At 41.3% G+C, this 18,381-nt stretch overlaps 1 protein-coding gene across 6 annotated transcripts in view; it reads left to right on the top strand.

Annotated features, from left to right (window-relative positions):
* Positions 1–18,381, top strand: part of SEMA5B (semaphorin 5B) — a 278,179-nt gene that overhangs the window by 131,651 nt on the left and 128,147 nt on the right. For 3 of the 6 annotated variants that reach the window (XM_053947846.1, XM_053947850.1, XM_053947851.1), the window contains exons 1-2: positions 1,054–1,240; positions 14,450–14,655. In XM_053947846.1, coding sequence (XP_053803821.1) covers positions 14,502–14,655 — 154 coding nt within the window. In that variant the 5' untranslated portion in view covers positions 1,054–1,240; positions 14,450–14,501. Of the gene's footprint in view, positions 1–1,053; positions 1,241–5,885; positions 5,949–14,449; positions 14,656–18,381 lie in introns of those variants that run through there. The other 3 variants (XM_053947847.1, XM_053947848.1, XM_053947849.1) reach the window with 2 other exon arrangements.

The raw sequence follows: 18,381 nt of genomic DNA, 5'->3' as shown, positions 1-18,381 counted from the left end.
TGTTCATGGGCTCTGTGACCAGTCCTCCAGAAAGGGATGAGAAACTTGCAAGTTGATAGAAGACTTGCATTTAGTGCAAAAGAGGATCCTATTCCTGATCACCTTTTCAATCAGTTCTTCACTTCTCATCCTCTGACTTTGTTTAAAAACAAACTAATTGTAATTTATGAAAAAAGAAACAATGGCCTTTTTTTTTATTCCCTACAACCAACATCTTCTAGAGTTTATAAGACCACAGGTTATATTTATGGGTCTTATATTTCCAAAGGGGGTCTGTGATGCTTTTGTCTGCAATATCATTGCCACCATGGGACTGAGGTCTGAATCTTACATTAGTGTACATAAGAGGAGGCTCGAGAGATTTATAATGGGAAAATGCTGACAGCTCCATAATTTACTGCAAGGCTAACAGCAGCACTGTAGCTCCTGACAGCTCTAAACCCTGGTTCTGTGGGATGGTTTGTTTCTAATACACTCCCTTTGCTGGATCTTCCCCCACCCTCTCTCCGGATGAATGGACCTAGGCCTGTGAATATCTATATTGCTGTATTTTCCTTTGGTGTTTTAACAGCCTTTCACTTTTAGGACTTCCCATTGTTGAAATTTGTAAAAGATTTCAGGAACTTAACAGCAGAAAGGCTTTTTCATATAATTTGCCTTTTTTCTTCTTGTTCTTTCTTCAGCCTGGAGTATCTTACATATTCATTGTCACACCGGATACTCCAGCAGCAGCTTTACATTTTCAAGCCCTGGTACTTTGCTGTGTCCAAAAAATGGGTAGACACGGAACAATACCTACTTTTTAACTTATTTGAGTAGAATGCTGTGCATCTGCATAATGGTTTCACACAGAAAGTGCTTTATCTTCATGAGTTAGTGAGTCAGTTTAGGGGTATTCTATTGGCAAAAGCTTTCAGAGAAATTATGCATGGTAAATTAATGAAGGCCGTCTGAGGTATTATTGTGTGTGAATGCACATGCCATTAGAATCAATGGCTGGCTGAAAAAAGTTAACGGTCATTAAGGGGCTGTTAAAAAGGCCAGTGGACACAGATCTACTCTCTTGCAGGGCTCTGGTTGGGTTAGGTGAAGACAGAAATTGCTATTTGCCTCCAGGCCACAGGATAGCCCAGGCTTTGTGTTTTCCTGTCCCCATTTCTCTTGGCTCCTGTCAGTGGCAGATTTAAGAGAGACTGCAAGAGCCTGTCTTCTGAGGAGGTAGAGAACATCTTCCCAGCAGGTAAAGACCTTTGCATGACTTTTCCTTAGTTTACAAGTGGTTGGTAACAGAAAGTCCAAGCGGTTGAGCTTGAAATGGCTTAAAACTGTGTCTCAGTGGTGGTGTGAAATGGAACTCTTTAATGGAGGGCTTGTCAAAGAGAAGGTACTGTTGGTTTTGGTTGATGCCACCCTATCTGATGGTGAGTCTTTAAAATATTGCTCACTCGAATTGTGGGGTATTGGCTCCAATCAGACAAGAAGAAAAGAGCACTGCAGCAGATCTGACCATTAGCCATTGGTATGGGAAATGCTGAATGCCAGCTGGAGATTAGGCAACTGTGTGCCACTCCTGGCACAGCCAGGAATTTGTCATACACAGAGCATGAGTGACGCAAGCTGGTTTTCCTGGGCACCTGTATTCCCCTGGGCTGTTCCTTTCCCTTGAGCAACGTCAATTTTTTTCCCCTGCATTGTATTTTGAATGCAGTGATTCTGACTGAAATAAAATGCATGAAGAAAATTAATGATTTGATATCTTCTTGCTGCTGCCAAAAGAAATGTAAAAGAGTCTTTGATCTGGTGGCTTTAAAAAAGTGAGCTGGACCAGTTACTGATACTTACTGACCTAAGTAAGTGATGAAGCGACTGTGTCGAAGTTTAATTAGTCTTGATCAAGATACATTTTTAAGATTTAGAACTAGTGGCCTTTTGAAGAAGTAAGGCTTCTAGTTGTCATTTATGTCACAACATGTCCTTTTATCATACTTTCTGTGTCTCCAGCAGGAACAGTTTTTATTTTAAAGGAAAAGAGAAATGGTTCATTTGATGGGGATTAGCACAGACAAGCTTACTAATATTTGAAGGCAATTTCTCTGCCTTACCTTTTTCCCTATTTCATATCCCACAGAGATTACCTCAGACTGCCGTTGTTAGTCACTGTTATTTATATAAAGATATGTAATGCATTTGTGCTTGAGGGGTCGTCTGTAACGAGGTATGCAATTTCAGACTGTAGAGACTGGCAGGAATTACTGTGAAGAATTGCTTTCCAGTGACAGCTTTATCCTGCCTGTAATATGTCATTGCGTTTGACTCTCAATTAATCACGCAATAACAAAACATTGCGTCTGGCGACAATGGTGTGTCCATTAATATCGAGAGGTAAGACTCAGCTTTATGAACACAAATGCTGTCCCCTGCCCACTCGTGCACTTTAATCAGCAAGTCTCAGCCCAGAAGGAACATTTTTCTCTTCTCCTCTCCCCCATCACCCTCTATTGCCATCTATTAAGCTGCAATCCATAACGTCTCATGTCTCTGTAATGGTCTGATGGCGTGTGGTGTTAAATGATTGCATGAATTTGACTTTGTCTCGCTCCGCCTTGACCTTGGTGTCTTCAGTGGCTTCCCCTCTCTAGTTTTCAAATTGGGAGTGGGGAGTTGGAAGAGAAAATGGAAGAGTGACAGAATGGAGATACTACAAAGAAGGTTTCATGTTATTCTTTGAGGAGATGGGGGAGACAAGAGGTAAGAGGAACCATTGCTGGGAGACGAAAATGCAATGATTTGCAAATTTGCAGGAGAAGAGCTATCATGCTGTCGAGCATAACCTGCTCCACAGACTGAAGCCTGCCACGTGCACGACCTCATTGGTAAGCAGAGTGGAAACCTTGCAGTAATTCTTCCCCTTGCTTGTTCTGCCATTCATAATATGATTGCTAAGTAATATATCAATTTAAGTAAAATACTCAAATCTCGTGTTTTATAGCTGTATTTTTATCCTGAACAGAAACATAAAGAGGCACCTGGGTGTTCTGTGATTGGGCTACAAAGAAAGACACTCTGGTCCCAGCCACCAAGTATGAATCAATGTTATTCTGTCCAGCCAGGTTTAGACATAGATTCTCATTCCCTTGATAGCCTTAGTTTTTTTTTTTTTTTTTTTCCAATTGATTTATTTTGAGTTGGTATTGAGGTTTTACATCCTATGCAACATAAATAGGAAGTCTGGTAGTAATTAGTGTCAGTGCTTTTGGTTTTTTTTGCAAAGAAACCTAATTTTTAGAAAGTGCTTGGCAGGATAGTCTCAGAAGAACCTCCTGAGCATCCTCAGTGCTGGTTTACACCAGAGCATTGTCTTATTACATGCAACAGAGGAAATTAATTATTGTATCTCTTCCCATGGGTTAATACTGTTTGTGAATTTGTGACACATTTGACTGGTTGCATTGAAAAGTGCACACTGAAGGAGGCATTTGGATTTTGACAATGGTATGTTGGGTGCATTGCAGTACTTTCACTTTTTGTAAATAAAAAGCCTTTGGGATCCTTAGCAATAAAAAGGTTTGTAGCTCCTTGGGGAATTCTTCATGGTCTGGCTTGCTGAATCTCCCCATTGTCTCTGAATTATGAGCCAGACAATAAAAAAATACTTAATCCAGGGTTTATGTCAAACATGGTTATTTATGGATTAAATGCAGTATTATAACAGCACCATACAAAGTTCTTACTCCCTCTGGGCAATGTGACTTCTGCCAGTTAACAAGAGCATTGGTTTTGGTGCTTTAATTAAGTCTAACCCCATCTCCCCTGCTGTATGAGCAGTGGATCTGACAAGATGCTGAACTTGCTAAACTATATAAAATAAAAGCACCTGCCCTTACATGAAATTGAGGGCACTCAGTAGTGCAGAAGGTGTTCTCCTTGGTGATCCCTGGCAGATACAATCTAGCACAGCTTCATAAAGCCATTTGCTGCCAGGTGTAGGGCTGCATATTTGCATCAAGCTTTTACATCAGGTGAAAGCTGTTAGTTCATGTGTTAGCAGCCAAGCACACACAGGGGAGACCTCCAAGAAGGAGGGTTTGTAATCAATTTCTCATTCCCAAATTATTTTTCCAGGGTCCCCACAGTATGGTGTTTGAGTAACAGAATAATTTCCTAGCTATTAAGTGCCTGAAAATCAGCAGTAATTAACTTAGCACAAGTTCTTCTCTTCCTCTCCCTCCTCTTTGCTCAAAAAAACAAACAAACCCCCTTTCTCAGCAGAGGAAATGCAGATGGAAGCAGTCTCTTCTGCCTTAGTGCAGTCATGTACAGATTACATCTTTTTCCCCCTTTCAGTTCTGTGAATAACATAATTGCTTTGTTATCCCTCAGGGGATTTGTAATATTAACATTGGTTAATGACATTAATTCAAGTTTTTACCATTAATAAAATGGCATTGCTTAAAATTAAGCATTACATTTCAATTAGTAGTCCATCAAAGACTTTAATAGTCTGGAGCATTAAAGTGATATTTTTTTAAATTTCTTATTAATTTTTTATTGTATCATGCTAATTTCCAAAGAGTGATTGAAAGCCCAGCTGATCCAACGAACGGCCCTATCTGCCATGTTTCTTGAAGGAACTACTTTCTTTTATGACATTATGCAAAAAGGTCACATTTCCACAAAGCAGGAATCTGTTTCAGTCACCTCCTGAATTCATTATCATCCTTTTTACTTTTTAACATGAGGCACATGATATACAGGCACCCCAGGTGGACATGTTTAAATTAATCTAGTAATAATTGATTCAGAAGAGATTTGGAGGACAGAATTTGCATAAAAGCCATAATGAGAGCAACTCCTCCAAGGCCAGACTGAACAGCTAAGTCCCTGAATAACTTACATCTCCTAAACTAATTTGGTTATATATGCAGGATGAAGGTGTGGGGGCTGGAGCACCATGTGATTGGAATTCATTACAAATAATTCATCTTCTCTAGGAAGGCTGGCCTCAGACTGTATTAAAATTATATCATCTCCCAAATGCTTGCTCAGACCCTGCCTCTGGAAGATTATGATGAAGTTTCTGTCTGAGGGATTGTTTGGGTGTTTTAAAGTATTTCTGAGGTAAAGAGCTGACACCCCAGGGCTGGGGTGTCCTCTGGCAGGCTGCTTCTCCTGCCTGGTGAGAAAATATTCAGATACCAAATCTTGGCTGGACATCTGATGGTCAAAAGCATAAGTGCAGAGGAGGATCCCAGCTTTCAGTCTCAAATATTCTTCCCTTTTATTCCAGAATGAAATTTCTTAGCTAAGTTGTAGATCATTGGATTTGCATTAAATTCTGGATCACTGTGATGTCTTTGGGAATTTAGAGAGTCCTGCTACAGGATGAGGACTCTGTACTGTTTAGTTAAAGTAAATCTGCAGGAAGAGAAAATTACAACTGTTCAGTTCATTAAAAGAAAGCAGCCAAGGCCTTTTTGAAGGTCAGCTCTCCTGCTTGACTTTGCCTTTGCCTAAATACTCTTTTTGAGGAAAGCTCTAGAAAGATGTCTCCATGACCTAGCATAGTAATGCCTGTGTTCTGAGGCTGGTGAGCTTCAGTTAGCTAACACAGTACCATGCTCCTGGTATCCAAGAAGTTGCATAGCATGTGTGGAAGGAGGGGGAAATTCAGCTCTGTCTTTTCAGAAACTGTTGATCATCATATATTTTTCGTGGCAAAATTAATGTCACTGTTGTTTTTAGCAGATGAGAACTCAGTCCCATTTTGTTTATGCACAGCAGTCGGTAATAACCTGTCATTTGTGAGCTGTGTATGTTCTGCAGTGCTGCCCTGCAGCCAGAAGGATCTGGGAAGAGCAGCCCTGCTTTTCAGAGTCCCAAGTACAGTGCAAGAGCTGGGACACACCAAAGCAGCCCTGCTGCTCCAATGAGGGGAACACTTAACAGAGGTAAGGCACTCAACAGGTACCTGCTGTTGCAAGAAGTATGAGAAAAGCTGAGCATGGCAGGAGAAAAAAAGAGTCTGGCTGACAATTCTTGTTTTGTCTCTTCACATTTGAGGCATATGGAGGCTGGCTGAATGCTTTCTAGCCAAAGGTTTCTGTATGATAAATGATGCTGTGCTGTGCCAAGAAGACAATGCAGCAAAACATATTCTTGTTTCCAAACAGGCTGAAACTTGGAGTTTTGCTACAGGGATGGTTTATGATTCTTCTCCTAGAGTTACAGTTAAACCATGAATATGTGTTATGTGGCACTGGGTAATCACAAATCTTTGACAAAACAAACAAGCTCTGGTTTCTCTCTCCTGCATGGGCAAGCATTAAAAGTTCTTCTCATCCTGTTTCTCCATCACAGCAGTGGAGGAAGGAGCTGCTGGGAGGGATGAGTTGGGTTTGCAATGTGCAACAACTGCCTTTGACTCTGGCATGTGGGGCTGTGTCAGTGATGCAAGAGGATTTGTTGGATGGAGTAGAAGGAAGTGGGTGGCAGAAGCTGGAGGTAGTGTCAGAGGTTTTAACAGGAAAAACAAGCCTCTGGAAAAGGCCAGCCTATATGTTACGGCTGACTCTCAGGCAGGAGGTTTGTTGGTGTCATAATTTCATGGCTCGGTGTTTGTCTTCTGGACACTTGAATTGTGGGATTGCTTTAGGTCAGAGGAAAATTAAGTGGTTTGGTTTTCTGCTTTCTGTTGTTTTCCCAGCTCTGTGGACACAGGGGCACCACAGTAACTGTTACATAGTTTATCAGGATTGCCTATCTGCACGGCACAATCTGGGGACTGTACTTGTCACGGTGTTGAAGAGAGAAACTTTGTGAGTTACCAACCTGTATTAGGTTTAAGATAATTTGAAACTATTGTCACTAACTTCCTTACTAAACATTCCATGGAATGTCTGCAATAGACTCTATAATTAGAGCTGAATAAAAAATAGTGTCAGTAAAACAATGGTTAATACTTTAGTAAGTCAAAAAATTCAATAACACTTATGGTTTTCATATTAAACAGTGAGACAAAAGATAAGCCCATACCAAAAGCATTTTGAAGAGTCAGAAAGAATTAATTCCTCTTTCTGTTTATGTCTAAAACTGTCTGCAGATACTAGTGACTGAGTGACAAATCTGTGTCCTGCCTCAGTTTCCAGCATTGTAGCATCATAGGTGCAGTGGGGAGGTCTGTAAGCAGGAGCACCACATGTCTGGAAATCACTGCAAATAGAGGATTGTCTCCAGACTGTCAAGCACAAGAGGATGTTGGAATGACAGTGGCTGTGCAGTGTAGTCCTGGGGACTGTGGCTCTGCTAATTTGCCCATTTACAAACCAACTACATTGTGTAGGGGAGCAACTTGAAGAAAAGCTGCTGTGTTGGTGTTTCTGTAACAGCTACAGGCTCAAGGCATCAGTCTATGGGCTGAGAACCAAACCTCAAGCCAGAAAGAGCTCTTGCAGCCAGGTGACAATTTGCAGTAAGTGTGATACTTGCAGCACATAGCTGATCTGAATGTAAACAGCATGTCTGGTACCTTGGATTTACAGCCCCCATGCAGAGGATTCCAAATCACATGTTCAGTGAGAAAGGTGACTGCACTGCAAGGGGTGCTGAGCCTTGTGTATGCTTCCCTGCTGCAGGCAGGGCCTCTGGAATAGTTATTCCTGCTGTTGCTGCTGTCCCATGAGCCCTGGGGTGGCTCCTCTCTTGGACTGTGTACATTCTTCCTCTTTTTGGCTGAGCATCCAAAGACTTTGACTGGGAGTCAGGAGCTCCTGATTCTAAAGCTAGGCTCCAGTAAATGTTCTGTCTGAACTTGCAGTTGTGCTAAGTACCATAGCATCCATTACATTCTGCTGTTGTGTTAGGCTTTGCCTTCATCTCTGTGTTTCACAGATGGAACACATAAAAATAATTCCCTAGCCAGTCCAAGTCCAGGAATTACCAAAACTTTGGTAATTCTTTGACAAAACTTTGACATGTCTCAGAGAGGCCATTCTGTGAACAGTAAATAGCAGATATTTCCATCTCCCCTGTAGAGGCACTTTCTAGAAAACAGTGGCAGCATACCACCAGGGAGATAAATGAGTGTGAGCCTTCATCGCCAAATACAGTCTTTGAATAAACAGAAGGCTTCAGACTCCAAGGCACCTTTTCTCAAGTGCTAAATTCATACCCCAAACAAATGCTAACAAAGCCTCTCATGTCTTTATATTAAGTGTAGCCAGTAAAAAAAAAAGATCTAGAGCTCTTTGGGGAGCCTCTTGAAGCACTTGGGGACACACTCAATGTGTGGTCAGGTTAGCACTACTCAGAAGCAAGTCTGAGTGTCAGCAGAGCAGGTATTTATTTATGCCCACTGGATTTGGCAGGAGTCCAGAGGTACAGTATATTTGGTGCTGTTACACAGACTTTTATTGTTGAATCAGCTTTATTTAATGGAACCTCTCTATAATAGGGTCTTGTTTTGGAGGGCTTCCTGTACAGGTGAGGAAACAGTTCTGTTTCCAGGACTTTGTAGCAATGGACTGCCAGGTAGCCAGGTGGTGGCTGATGGTTTACTGAGGGCCTACACCAGTCCACAGAGAAGTGGCCTGACAACAACCAATTCATTTTATCCTAAACCATTATTAAGAGTTTTGTCTCTGTTACCTGTTTTGAATGAAAATATCCCATTGCGTTTTGTGGGCTTGGTTTCGGACCTTGACCAGTCTTGGGTGGCTTTGATCAGCAATCAGAAAGAGCCCTAGAAATAAAGTGCCCCCACTGTCAATTTTTTGTGGAATGTAGTCCTAAGAACATCAAAGTATAGACTATTACTATTCAGCTCCACTACAGGCTTCATGAGCCATGAACCAAACAGTATATTAGGGAAAACCAGTTTCTCCCTTGCAAAGAGTTACCTGAATTATTTATACAGATCTAGATAACAGAAGGGTTTCAATGAATTGACCTGTGTTGCAAAATCTCAATTGTTTTATTCCTGATATAAAACCTAGTGTGATACTGCCAGTGGTGCCCTGCAGACTCTCTGGGGCAGGAGCTGTGAGAGGGGTCAGCATGGAGCTCAAGCTTCTGCTCTGCCACAAGACAGCATATTGCCTGTACACACTTGGGATGCACCCTGCAGCTGAATTGCAGGAGGGGTTGAAGATAACCCTTGGATTATATGTATGGAAATGTGGGCTTGTCTTCCTGGGGTGTTGTGAGAGCGAGTTCAGTGTGAGACTCATAGATGATGTTGCAGTTGAGGCCATGGGAAGCCCTGAACAAGGTGGGTGCACATGAGCCTGGTGACAGCCAGAGCAAGACCTTTGGAATAGAAAATGCCATGAAATCCAAAGTGAGCTCACCGAATCTTCTGAAGACTGCAGGGTGATTTAATTAAAGCAAAACAAGATCTCTTCACAGATTCTCATCTCAGCCATAGTTTGACTATTTCCATAGATTTGCCTCACAAAGTAAATAAGTGAGGGAATCTCAGTATTCACAAATCCAGTCTAACAATGCATATGGGATTTGACCTCTGGACATGCAAGTGCAACATGCCATGTTTTGGCTGTAAGACAGATCCGTGTCCCCAGCACGGGCACAGCTGAGGGCTGAGTGTGTGCATGTGGCCAGGGGCAGAGGGAAAAGCTGTGCTTTTTCTTCGATAGTGTGGAATGGCCCTTGGAGCCAGTTGGGTGGGATGGATTCCAGCTGGAGAGGGAGGGAAGGGTGAGGAGCATCAGATGAATAAAGGACCATAGTTTTGTTGGCCTTGGAGCTCTGTTTTCTAGGGCAGAGTTGCTTGTGCCAGCCTGTCATAGCCACATTTCTGAGCTGTCTTTCTTTACAATGTTTATATTTATTTCCCTTATTCTTCCAGTACTTTTTTGAATACTTTAATGTCCACATCTTTCCATTGCTCCTCTTGCCTCTGCTGTCCCAGTCTAATGAAACCATAACTGTGGCAATCACAAAAGATCCTGAACAGAAGAATTAAAGCTTTTGCAGAAGGTTCCTTTTTTAGTCTTTTTTAAAGGCATGTCTTTCCTTTAAAATGAAAGATGAAGCATTTTCTTTTATCCTTTAACTTTACTGTCACATTTTATTAAGTCAAAATGATAGTTACAGTCAGAGGAAAGCAGGATATGAATTCCTGGTACAGCCATTTTTAAAGTGTGCTTTGTTTTAAAGCCCTGAAGATTGATTGAAGGTATTTTTCTTTTAGACACAGAGCTTTAGTCAAAAGGGGCCTGATCTGAGTTACCCTCTGTAAATCAGGATTAGTTCCTGTGAAATCAATGGAGTTGCAATGATACAATACGGGGTGAGATGGAAAAGACTCATGCCCTGACAATAAATAAGGGAGGGACTGTGGGCGATCCCCTGAACGCTGCCCTTGAGCCGGGGTGAAGCCACAAGGCAAAGCAGAATTATCCCGTCCCTCTTGGGCTGCCATGGAATGTCCTGGCTGGGAGGTGGGCAGGCAGAGTGGGTTTGTGCTGACACGGGCACTGAGGTTGCAAATCTCAGCTTTGGAGACGCTCTGAGTGTGCAGACCTCCTGCCCTTCCCAGATGGAACAGCTCTTTGCACATCCCCTGCCACTGCCACTACAGTCAGGGAGGGCCATGAGCTGAGAAAGCCTGATTTAAGAGACAAGAGGATGGTGGCAGAAGTGGTGGTCTATAAAATACCTGACTGTGGAGCAAATGTCACCAAATCCAGTGTAGCCTGAATTTATTGACCTTTTTCTGTCGGAGGGCTGTGGGGATTCACTGGGAATAGAAAAGGGGAGAAAGATGCCCCATCACTGGCCCTTGGGGCTTTGCAGAGGCTCAGAGGACAGGCTTTCATGAGGGACAAGACAGACAAACTTGGACATATAGTATTTTTGGACATTTTAATCTCTTTTTAATGTGTCTGCATTGGGCCAGGGAGAAGAATAGCTAAGGTGGTAAAGATGCATCAAGATGAGCAAATAAAGAATTGATGTGTCCTGTCTGAGATTTCAGTTTAACCAGGGATTTGAGCTCTTGTCTCTCATCTGCACTGAAACCTTGACAACTGATTTCTTGAGCCCTAAGCCATTCTGAGCAGACAGACTAATAAGAACAGCTCTTTTTATAGCATTTAACTGTATCTAAGTGGCTTAAGGCTAGGGCAAGTTCCAGCACTGCAAAGCACCACTACTCTGGGCTGTGCTTGGGACATGCAGCATTTTAGCAGTCTGGATGGGGACTGGCCCTAAGCACTGGTCATAGTCCAGGCTTCACAGTGAAAATCTGCAGCTTGGGCAAAATGGGAGGCTTGGATTTGGCCACCTCCAGTAAAATTAAAACATTTCATTTCATTAAAACACTTCGTAACTGCTGGACTCTCCCAGGCAGTTATGACCTTGCTCTTGGCACACAGCTGATCTGTGCTTGCACATGGCACTGCTTCATGTTAGGAGTGTGGGGTTCTCTTTGGAAATAAATTTGCAGCAGCTGGGAACTACCAAGTTAGAGTCTTAAAATACTGAGAAAAAGTGAACAAGGAAGCCTGGGAAAGGACAGATTGAAGAACTAAGATTTTTCAGTGTTATCCACTGTCTCAATATTGTTCAGCTCTAGGGCTCTGACTTCTGTTGCCCTTGATCAAGCTGGCATTTACCCACTGACTCTGACTCCAGTTAGACACCAGCTCAGGGCTGCATGTGACACTGATTTTCCTCAACTTTGCAGCACACAAATGCTCCACACATGTGATGAATGCAATTGGATGTAGAAGGTAGAGAACACAGTGAAGGATATGAGTTTTTAATAATGTTCCTTTTTCACCTTGGTTTGGTCATTTATTACTTTCCACTTCAAGTTCAAAACCATTATTTTCATGCACACTTTGGATTTCCCTATGACAATAAGGAAAAGAAGATGGAACTTTACCCCAAATACTGGTTACAGCTTTCTAAGGAGCACTGAAGTCTCTTGGACTGTAGTAAAATCTCCCAGGGAAAGTGGCAGAAATCCAGATACTTGGCACATTTTACAACTAGTCCAGACAAAACACTAGTAAATGTACTCTGCTTTGGCACAGAATAGGCTGTGGGATGTTATGAAGCTTCCCTGTATGCAACTTTTTATCATTTCACGACCATAATGAGTGTGAAACTTGAATTTACTCATCTATTGATTGCATGCCACACAGGGCTGTAGAGGAGCATAGGACCTTATCACTTGTCTTTAAGATTTTTTTTTCACCTAGCTTGAGATCATTGTTTGGATGATTAGTACATGAAAATGGCCATATTGGCCCAGACTAGAAGGCTGTCTAGTTTAGTACCTTCTTTCTAGGATTAGCCAGTAATGGCTGCACTGGGAGTAGTAGAGTGTGCATAAAGTGAGATTTCTATGACTGTCTTTTCCAGTTTCCAGTAAGGACATCTGACAGTGAAAAAGTCCTTTTGCTTTTCCCACAACAACCATCTCCTATCTATGGGAAGTTTGGCTTTGACTTTAAGTGTATCTGAAAGCTATACAAAATGCATCTCCCTGGCCTTCACATCTCTGTGCTGTGCTTCATTTCTGGATCTTTACTGGAAAAGAAAGGATCATTTAATCCAGTGGCCGAAAATATAATGTGAAGCTTCATCATCAATAATTTTTATTACAGTGTGGCTCGTACAACATGTCCATCATGTGAGGTGCCACAGTACTCAGTGGTATACACCCTGCAGTATGCTTGTGCTTAATGACTAAATGCTGGGCTGGTCTTAGCTTTAAATGATTTCACGTCTCTTCCTTCTGCCAGTCCCATTTCTTAATTTAACATTATATTTGCTATGTTTTTAAAAACAGTCACCCTCCATAGTAAAGTGCTGTAGAACCTCTTTTGGAGAGCTGGAAAGGGATTTTATATATCACTGCATAAAATCTGCATGTATATGGGGATGGAAAAAATGTGAAATGTTGTAATGTCTCACTCACACTGGTTGGGAAACCAAGTCCCCTAGAACTACCCCGAGCCCTGAATGCCAATGCTATTTTCAGTCAGAGGTATGGAGCTGCTGCTGAGGACGTGCAGAATGGATGCACTGGCAACTCATCTTTATGCATGTTTAAAATCACAGAGAAATACAGTTAAGAATAAAACACAGGATCCATTTTTCAAACCGTCTCCCATTTCTGGTGTAAGCAATCTCTTATTGCTCTTGTGATGCCTGAAGACCTTTAAAAGTTTCTTCCAACTCCTTAATGTCACAATATTGTCCTCTATATTGGAGTTTGCTCCATGCCACGAGCCTGTCAGTGTGCATCAGTGCCTCATATTACCTGCCATCAGTCTGCCCATTTCAGGTCACTGAAAGTGTTTTAGGGATGCCAAATAAAAATATAGATGTATCAGATACTGCAGGTGTTGACTGTTACTCTAACTTTATGAATTACACCTGCAGGAATTGAAAATCTCATTATGTGTGAATTTAATCAGAATCAGCTTTATCACTAGATAAAATTTAAAGGTAGGAGACTCTATTTGTCTGAAAACATGTGCTTGCAATAATTGAACAAAGTTACATAGGAAAATATACTATGCACATCAATAAGATTAAATTTGGCAATGCAGATTTTCTTAAGCTGCAGCATCATCTTGGGGAGTTTGTGGCATGGGCTAATTAATCCTCCATCCTCTGCTTCAGGCCTGGTAGCCCTGGGGGAATTTTTAGAGCTGTGCCTTTACTGATACTGTTGTTAAAAATGCTCACGTAGAAAAGACATGACTTTCCTGTCTCCTCACCTGAGAGTGAATGCTCCTCCTCTTAGCTGTGCCTCAGCTCTTGTGACTGGGAGCTATAGCATCCCATAATAATGAAGGCAATAGACTCTCTTCTCACCATCTTCCCCTTCAGATTATTCTAATTTTTTCTGTTACCTCAATTAGCACTTTCCTGGCAAGACCTTTATACAGGCTTGTTTTGTTTCAAGATATTTAAAGCAGCAGTGGTCAGATGTATGAGTCGCATGTTAGAACAGTTTTCATGGTGAGTGATGTTGGCCTTTCCTTAGCAATCTTTTGAATTTAGCATGGAATTTACTATGGACACATTATGAAATTGAGGGGGAGAGGTGTCCACACTGGGGGAAACATTTACACCTGGGATATTTGAAATTTCATGTTGTCAGTGCTAGCCATTGCACACCAGGTGATTTGTAAGGCGCACACCCCTAAGGGCACACAGAGATAACTGTTTAGGGAGCTGTGCACTTCCCTTCTTTATGGTTGTAAATTGGGGTGGGTTTTTTTGACTTCTTTGTTGTTGTTTTGGTTTGGTTTTTTTGGTGCTGTTTGTGGAATGTTACCTTTCATACTTAAGCACAAGTGGGGTTGGTAGGAAAAGGGAACTCCACCCTTCCCTGTGTTACATGCTCTGGATAAGCATTTGCCTTTCTGAGAGTGGAACCTTTCTGAAAGAGGAATTATTTGTATTTCAGGTATCCTCCGTGGGCCTATCTTGGAAGCTAGATCTGCAGCTGCCCTTCAGTCATGATTGTTTCAAGATTAAAGGCCATTTCCCTGTCATTGCCAAGCTTTTTTCTTCTTGCTTTTCATCTCTCAGCATCACAGAATGTACCTGAATACACTGAAGCTGAACATCAGCAATGTGTTAGGAAAGAACACCCCACAATTGCTTTTGAAGGTAAGAGCTTCTATTCCTGTTCCAGATTCCAATTGGATGATCCATTTAGGTTTAGTCTGTGCTGTTTTTCCTTACAACTCTGATCCACAGGCCAGGGGAAGTGGCCTGACGAATCATTTTCCCTTTGATGCTTTACAGTGTTTTAATTCTGAGGTTTCACAGCAGTCACTTAATTCAGGCTGTTTTGGGACTACTGGTCTAAGAATCTCAATTTTCTACTCTGTTAGAGGCTCCCTGTAATCTTGTGCCATGCTGAAACTGTGTTTCAGTTTCCTGTTCTCTAACTGGTTTCAGTAATGCCTCACCTGGCTTGCTGGAGCCAGACACTTAATAAGTGAAATGTGATGGAGAATTTGGACCTGCTTGAATGCAAGAGAAATTAGTTGATTTAAAATTGCAGGAGTGGCAGTGCTTTTGTTTGTAGCATTCCTGGTTTGGTTTGGTTTTGTTATGTATTTGTCACCTGGGCTAGTAGTTTTTCTGTCCTTCATCTGGGCATTTAAGTTGAATGTGAGAGGGGGCCTTTGTGTTGCAATGGACAATTCTTTTCCTGTTCTTTGGAAGCGTGGGATTCCTCTTGTCCATATCCACTCAGATTTTCCATGAATGTACATGTCATGTACTCCTCAGTTGTTGTCTGGATAATCTGTCCACTTACCCACACAACAGCTAGATCGTTCTATTGGTACCACTGTTATTTGAAAATTCACTCCAGACTAGTGTGTTCAACTTAGTGTGCCAGCATCAGCAGCTGCTGAGTGTCCTTGCTAAAAATGGTTTCCTCCGAAATGTTGGAATATCGATTTTGGTTCCCATTTAAGACTTTGCAATGCATCTCCAGTTACATTCTTTGCTAAAGGCAATTGAGTACCTTGCAATGTGTCTCTAGTTAGGTTCTTTGCTAAAGGCAATTTAGTTGTGGTTTTGTGACCTTTAAGATAGGGTTTCCAGGAAGAAGGTAGTCAAAGGCTTCCTTGCTGACCTTTCAGGGTTTCTAGAGCTTAACTATTGTTCACAGAGGAGGAAACTCTTGTCTCTTAATTTGGAAAGTTTAAGAGATTTCTTGTCTGTTTTCCATTATCCATGCCTTAAAGGTTTAAGTGGATTAAAATAAATTAGCAGAATCTTTAAGCCTACATGATACGGCACTGGCTCTAACCTTGGTCTGGTAAATAAACCTTGATTTTAATTGCTGAATAAATCTAACCATCTGTTTTAACTGGGAAGAGCCAAAAGGAGAAGCCCTTGCTGTTAAAAAACAGTGAAATTCAATTCAGTAGACAAAAAAAAAAAAAAAAAAAAAAAAGACTATTATAGGTATGGAAAAGAGAAAAAATTTTGTTCTCTCTATTAACCAGAAGCACCAAAATTTGAGTTTACAGAGAATGTGTCTGTGCAATCCTGCACTGAGGTAAATCATTCTGCAGGGAATATTAAAAGCCCCGATTCCTGAAATTGAGGAATTGGTGGGCATTTCTTGGCACTCAATATGAGTGCTACTCTGCAGAATTGATGGCTGTGTAAACACACTCATAATCTGCCAGTTTGCTTTGTTTTAATAAGGCATGAATATTTCACAGGAAAAAAAAATCTGCCCTCTTCTTTCACTGTTCTTGTTCCCTTCCTTTATTCAATGATAGAGGGCAAAAACTGGTGAGTTAATTAGAACCTGACAATTGTGCAAAAGAAAGAAAGATTGAAATTGCAGATTCATCAAGAAAATGACCCAGATTATCATTTGAGATTTTTAAACCTGAGTTAGATTCAGAGTTATGTTTTTTCATAGCACCTGTTTCCTTGTGATTGTTCATGATACAGTGTAATCTTGTATTTTCTGCTGCAAAGATCAGCTGGAAAATACACTGTAGGAATTAAATTAAAGGCACCTTTTGTCCACTGCACATAAGGTCTGGTGAAGAGAGCTCACATGTCCAAAACCACATCTCAGTTCATAATCTGATTTCTTTTAAAGCCATACCCTGTTCTGGTGCCAGCACACACAGGTTTAGGCTGCAGTGGTAGACAAGTAGAGGAATCTAATTTTTTTTGTGATGTTCCCAGATTGCTCTGAGGATGTCTGTGCTTAACAGAGTGGATCAGGGGCTTTCTGTGAGTCTCCAGATGCATCAAATCATGAATCACAGCCTGGTACACAATGGGAGTGTGTAATGACTGAAAGAGTGACCCCAGCAGAGCCCTTGTGATGCTCCTGCTGCCAGGGGAAAGGATTATGTTACACCAGCAATTTTCTGTGGATGGGCCACATTAATAATAAGGATTCTGACCATTCAGTCATACAGGGTACATTAATTTACTGTCAGAATGAACAGGCTAACAAAACAGTTTATGTTACAAAGGGGTTGAATAACTCCTTTTTCACAACCTTGCTAACCAGGCTTCCCATCACCAGACAAATGTGATGCCATACCATGTTTTGTGTTCTCTAGTCTTCAGTTCCCACTTTGCTTGTGCTCAGTCTCTTTTTATTATACTTTACCCCTAGATTATATTCATAACATCCAGTTGACTGGATAATACCCTTGTTGTAGAAGAGTAAAACTTCTTTCTGTCTATTTCCCCCTTATTTCCTGAGAAATTCTGTATTTTTATGTTATTATTGTATCTCATCCACACCAGCCAATCATCTGTTTGATTTGCTTTGTATCTCTTTGTCTTGCTATGAGAGTGGGTAAGAAAGGTAGAATCCAGTTCATGTCCTACTCATTTAAGCAGAAAGGAGATTATGGTATATAAAATACTTTTACTTTGTCTGTGTTCAGACCTGAAGAAATGCCTGTTTCTTTACAGACTCCATTCCCAAAATGATTTGTACCATTACATGTGACATAGAGAAAATGGCCTAGACAAGCTGAGGGGCATACATTCTGGTTCTAGATGTACATACTTTAAATGCTAAAGATAACATTTGCTCTGCCAGGAGAGATGTGGGCTGGGGAGGGGCTATGAGCTGAATGGTTAATCCTTGCAGCCTGCATGAAGATCCTGAGGGATACAACAGGAATTTTGTGCTGCAAGCACTATTCTTTGTGTTTGCACAATACCAAACTATCACAATGGTGCCCCAGTTTCCCTGGGGCTTATAAATGGTGCTCATTGTACAGTTCACCAGCAATAATAACATACCCAGTTTGGGCTTTTCATAATTAGATTGTTCTACTCTTTGCTTATAGGAAATCCAGTTAAAGTTTGATTTCCCTTGTTAGATCAATAAGAAAACGATCTTCAACTTCCCAGGAGGCTGTTTCTAGTGTCTTACTACCTATTTGACTGTTAGTGGGTAACTGCATTAAGGATATTGCATGCTTGTTTGTTTTTCAGTGAGTTGAGAATTTAGTGAAACAAGTCAAGCGTATTCTTAGTGCATCCCTTTTTATTTATACATGCATGTACACATGCATCTAAGTCCCATTTCACAAAACAGTTTGTCATCCCAGCACAGCTTTCCTGTGGTCTACTCTGGTAAGCCAAACACCAGAGAATTTGTTTCTACTTCTTGTCAATCATGTTCATATTTCTTGTTTTTTTCTGTATGGGTTTTACTCCCAATAGATCAGTGCCTGCAGTTGCAATTGGGCTCTGCCTGTGTCCTACTGTCCTGGTTGCCAGCAGTATACTTCACTGTTGTACAGCCCTTTCTTGGATATAAAGCACCTTTGCTATTCCTTAAAGACATTTGGAGCTCCTTTGTAATATACCTTTTGGGAA

This window comes from Vidua chalybeata, chromosome 7 (genome assembly GCF_026979565.1).
Source record: "Vidua chalybeata isolate OUT-0048 chromosome 7, bVidCha1 merged haplotype, whole genome shotgun sequence".
Taxonomy (NCBI): Eukaryota; Metazoa; Chordata; class Aves; order Passeriformes; family Viduidae; genus Vidua; species Vidua chalybeata.
Note: the sequence above shows the minus strand (reverse complement) of the source record. Positions and strands in the feature narration are given on the sequence as shown.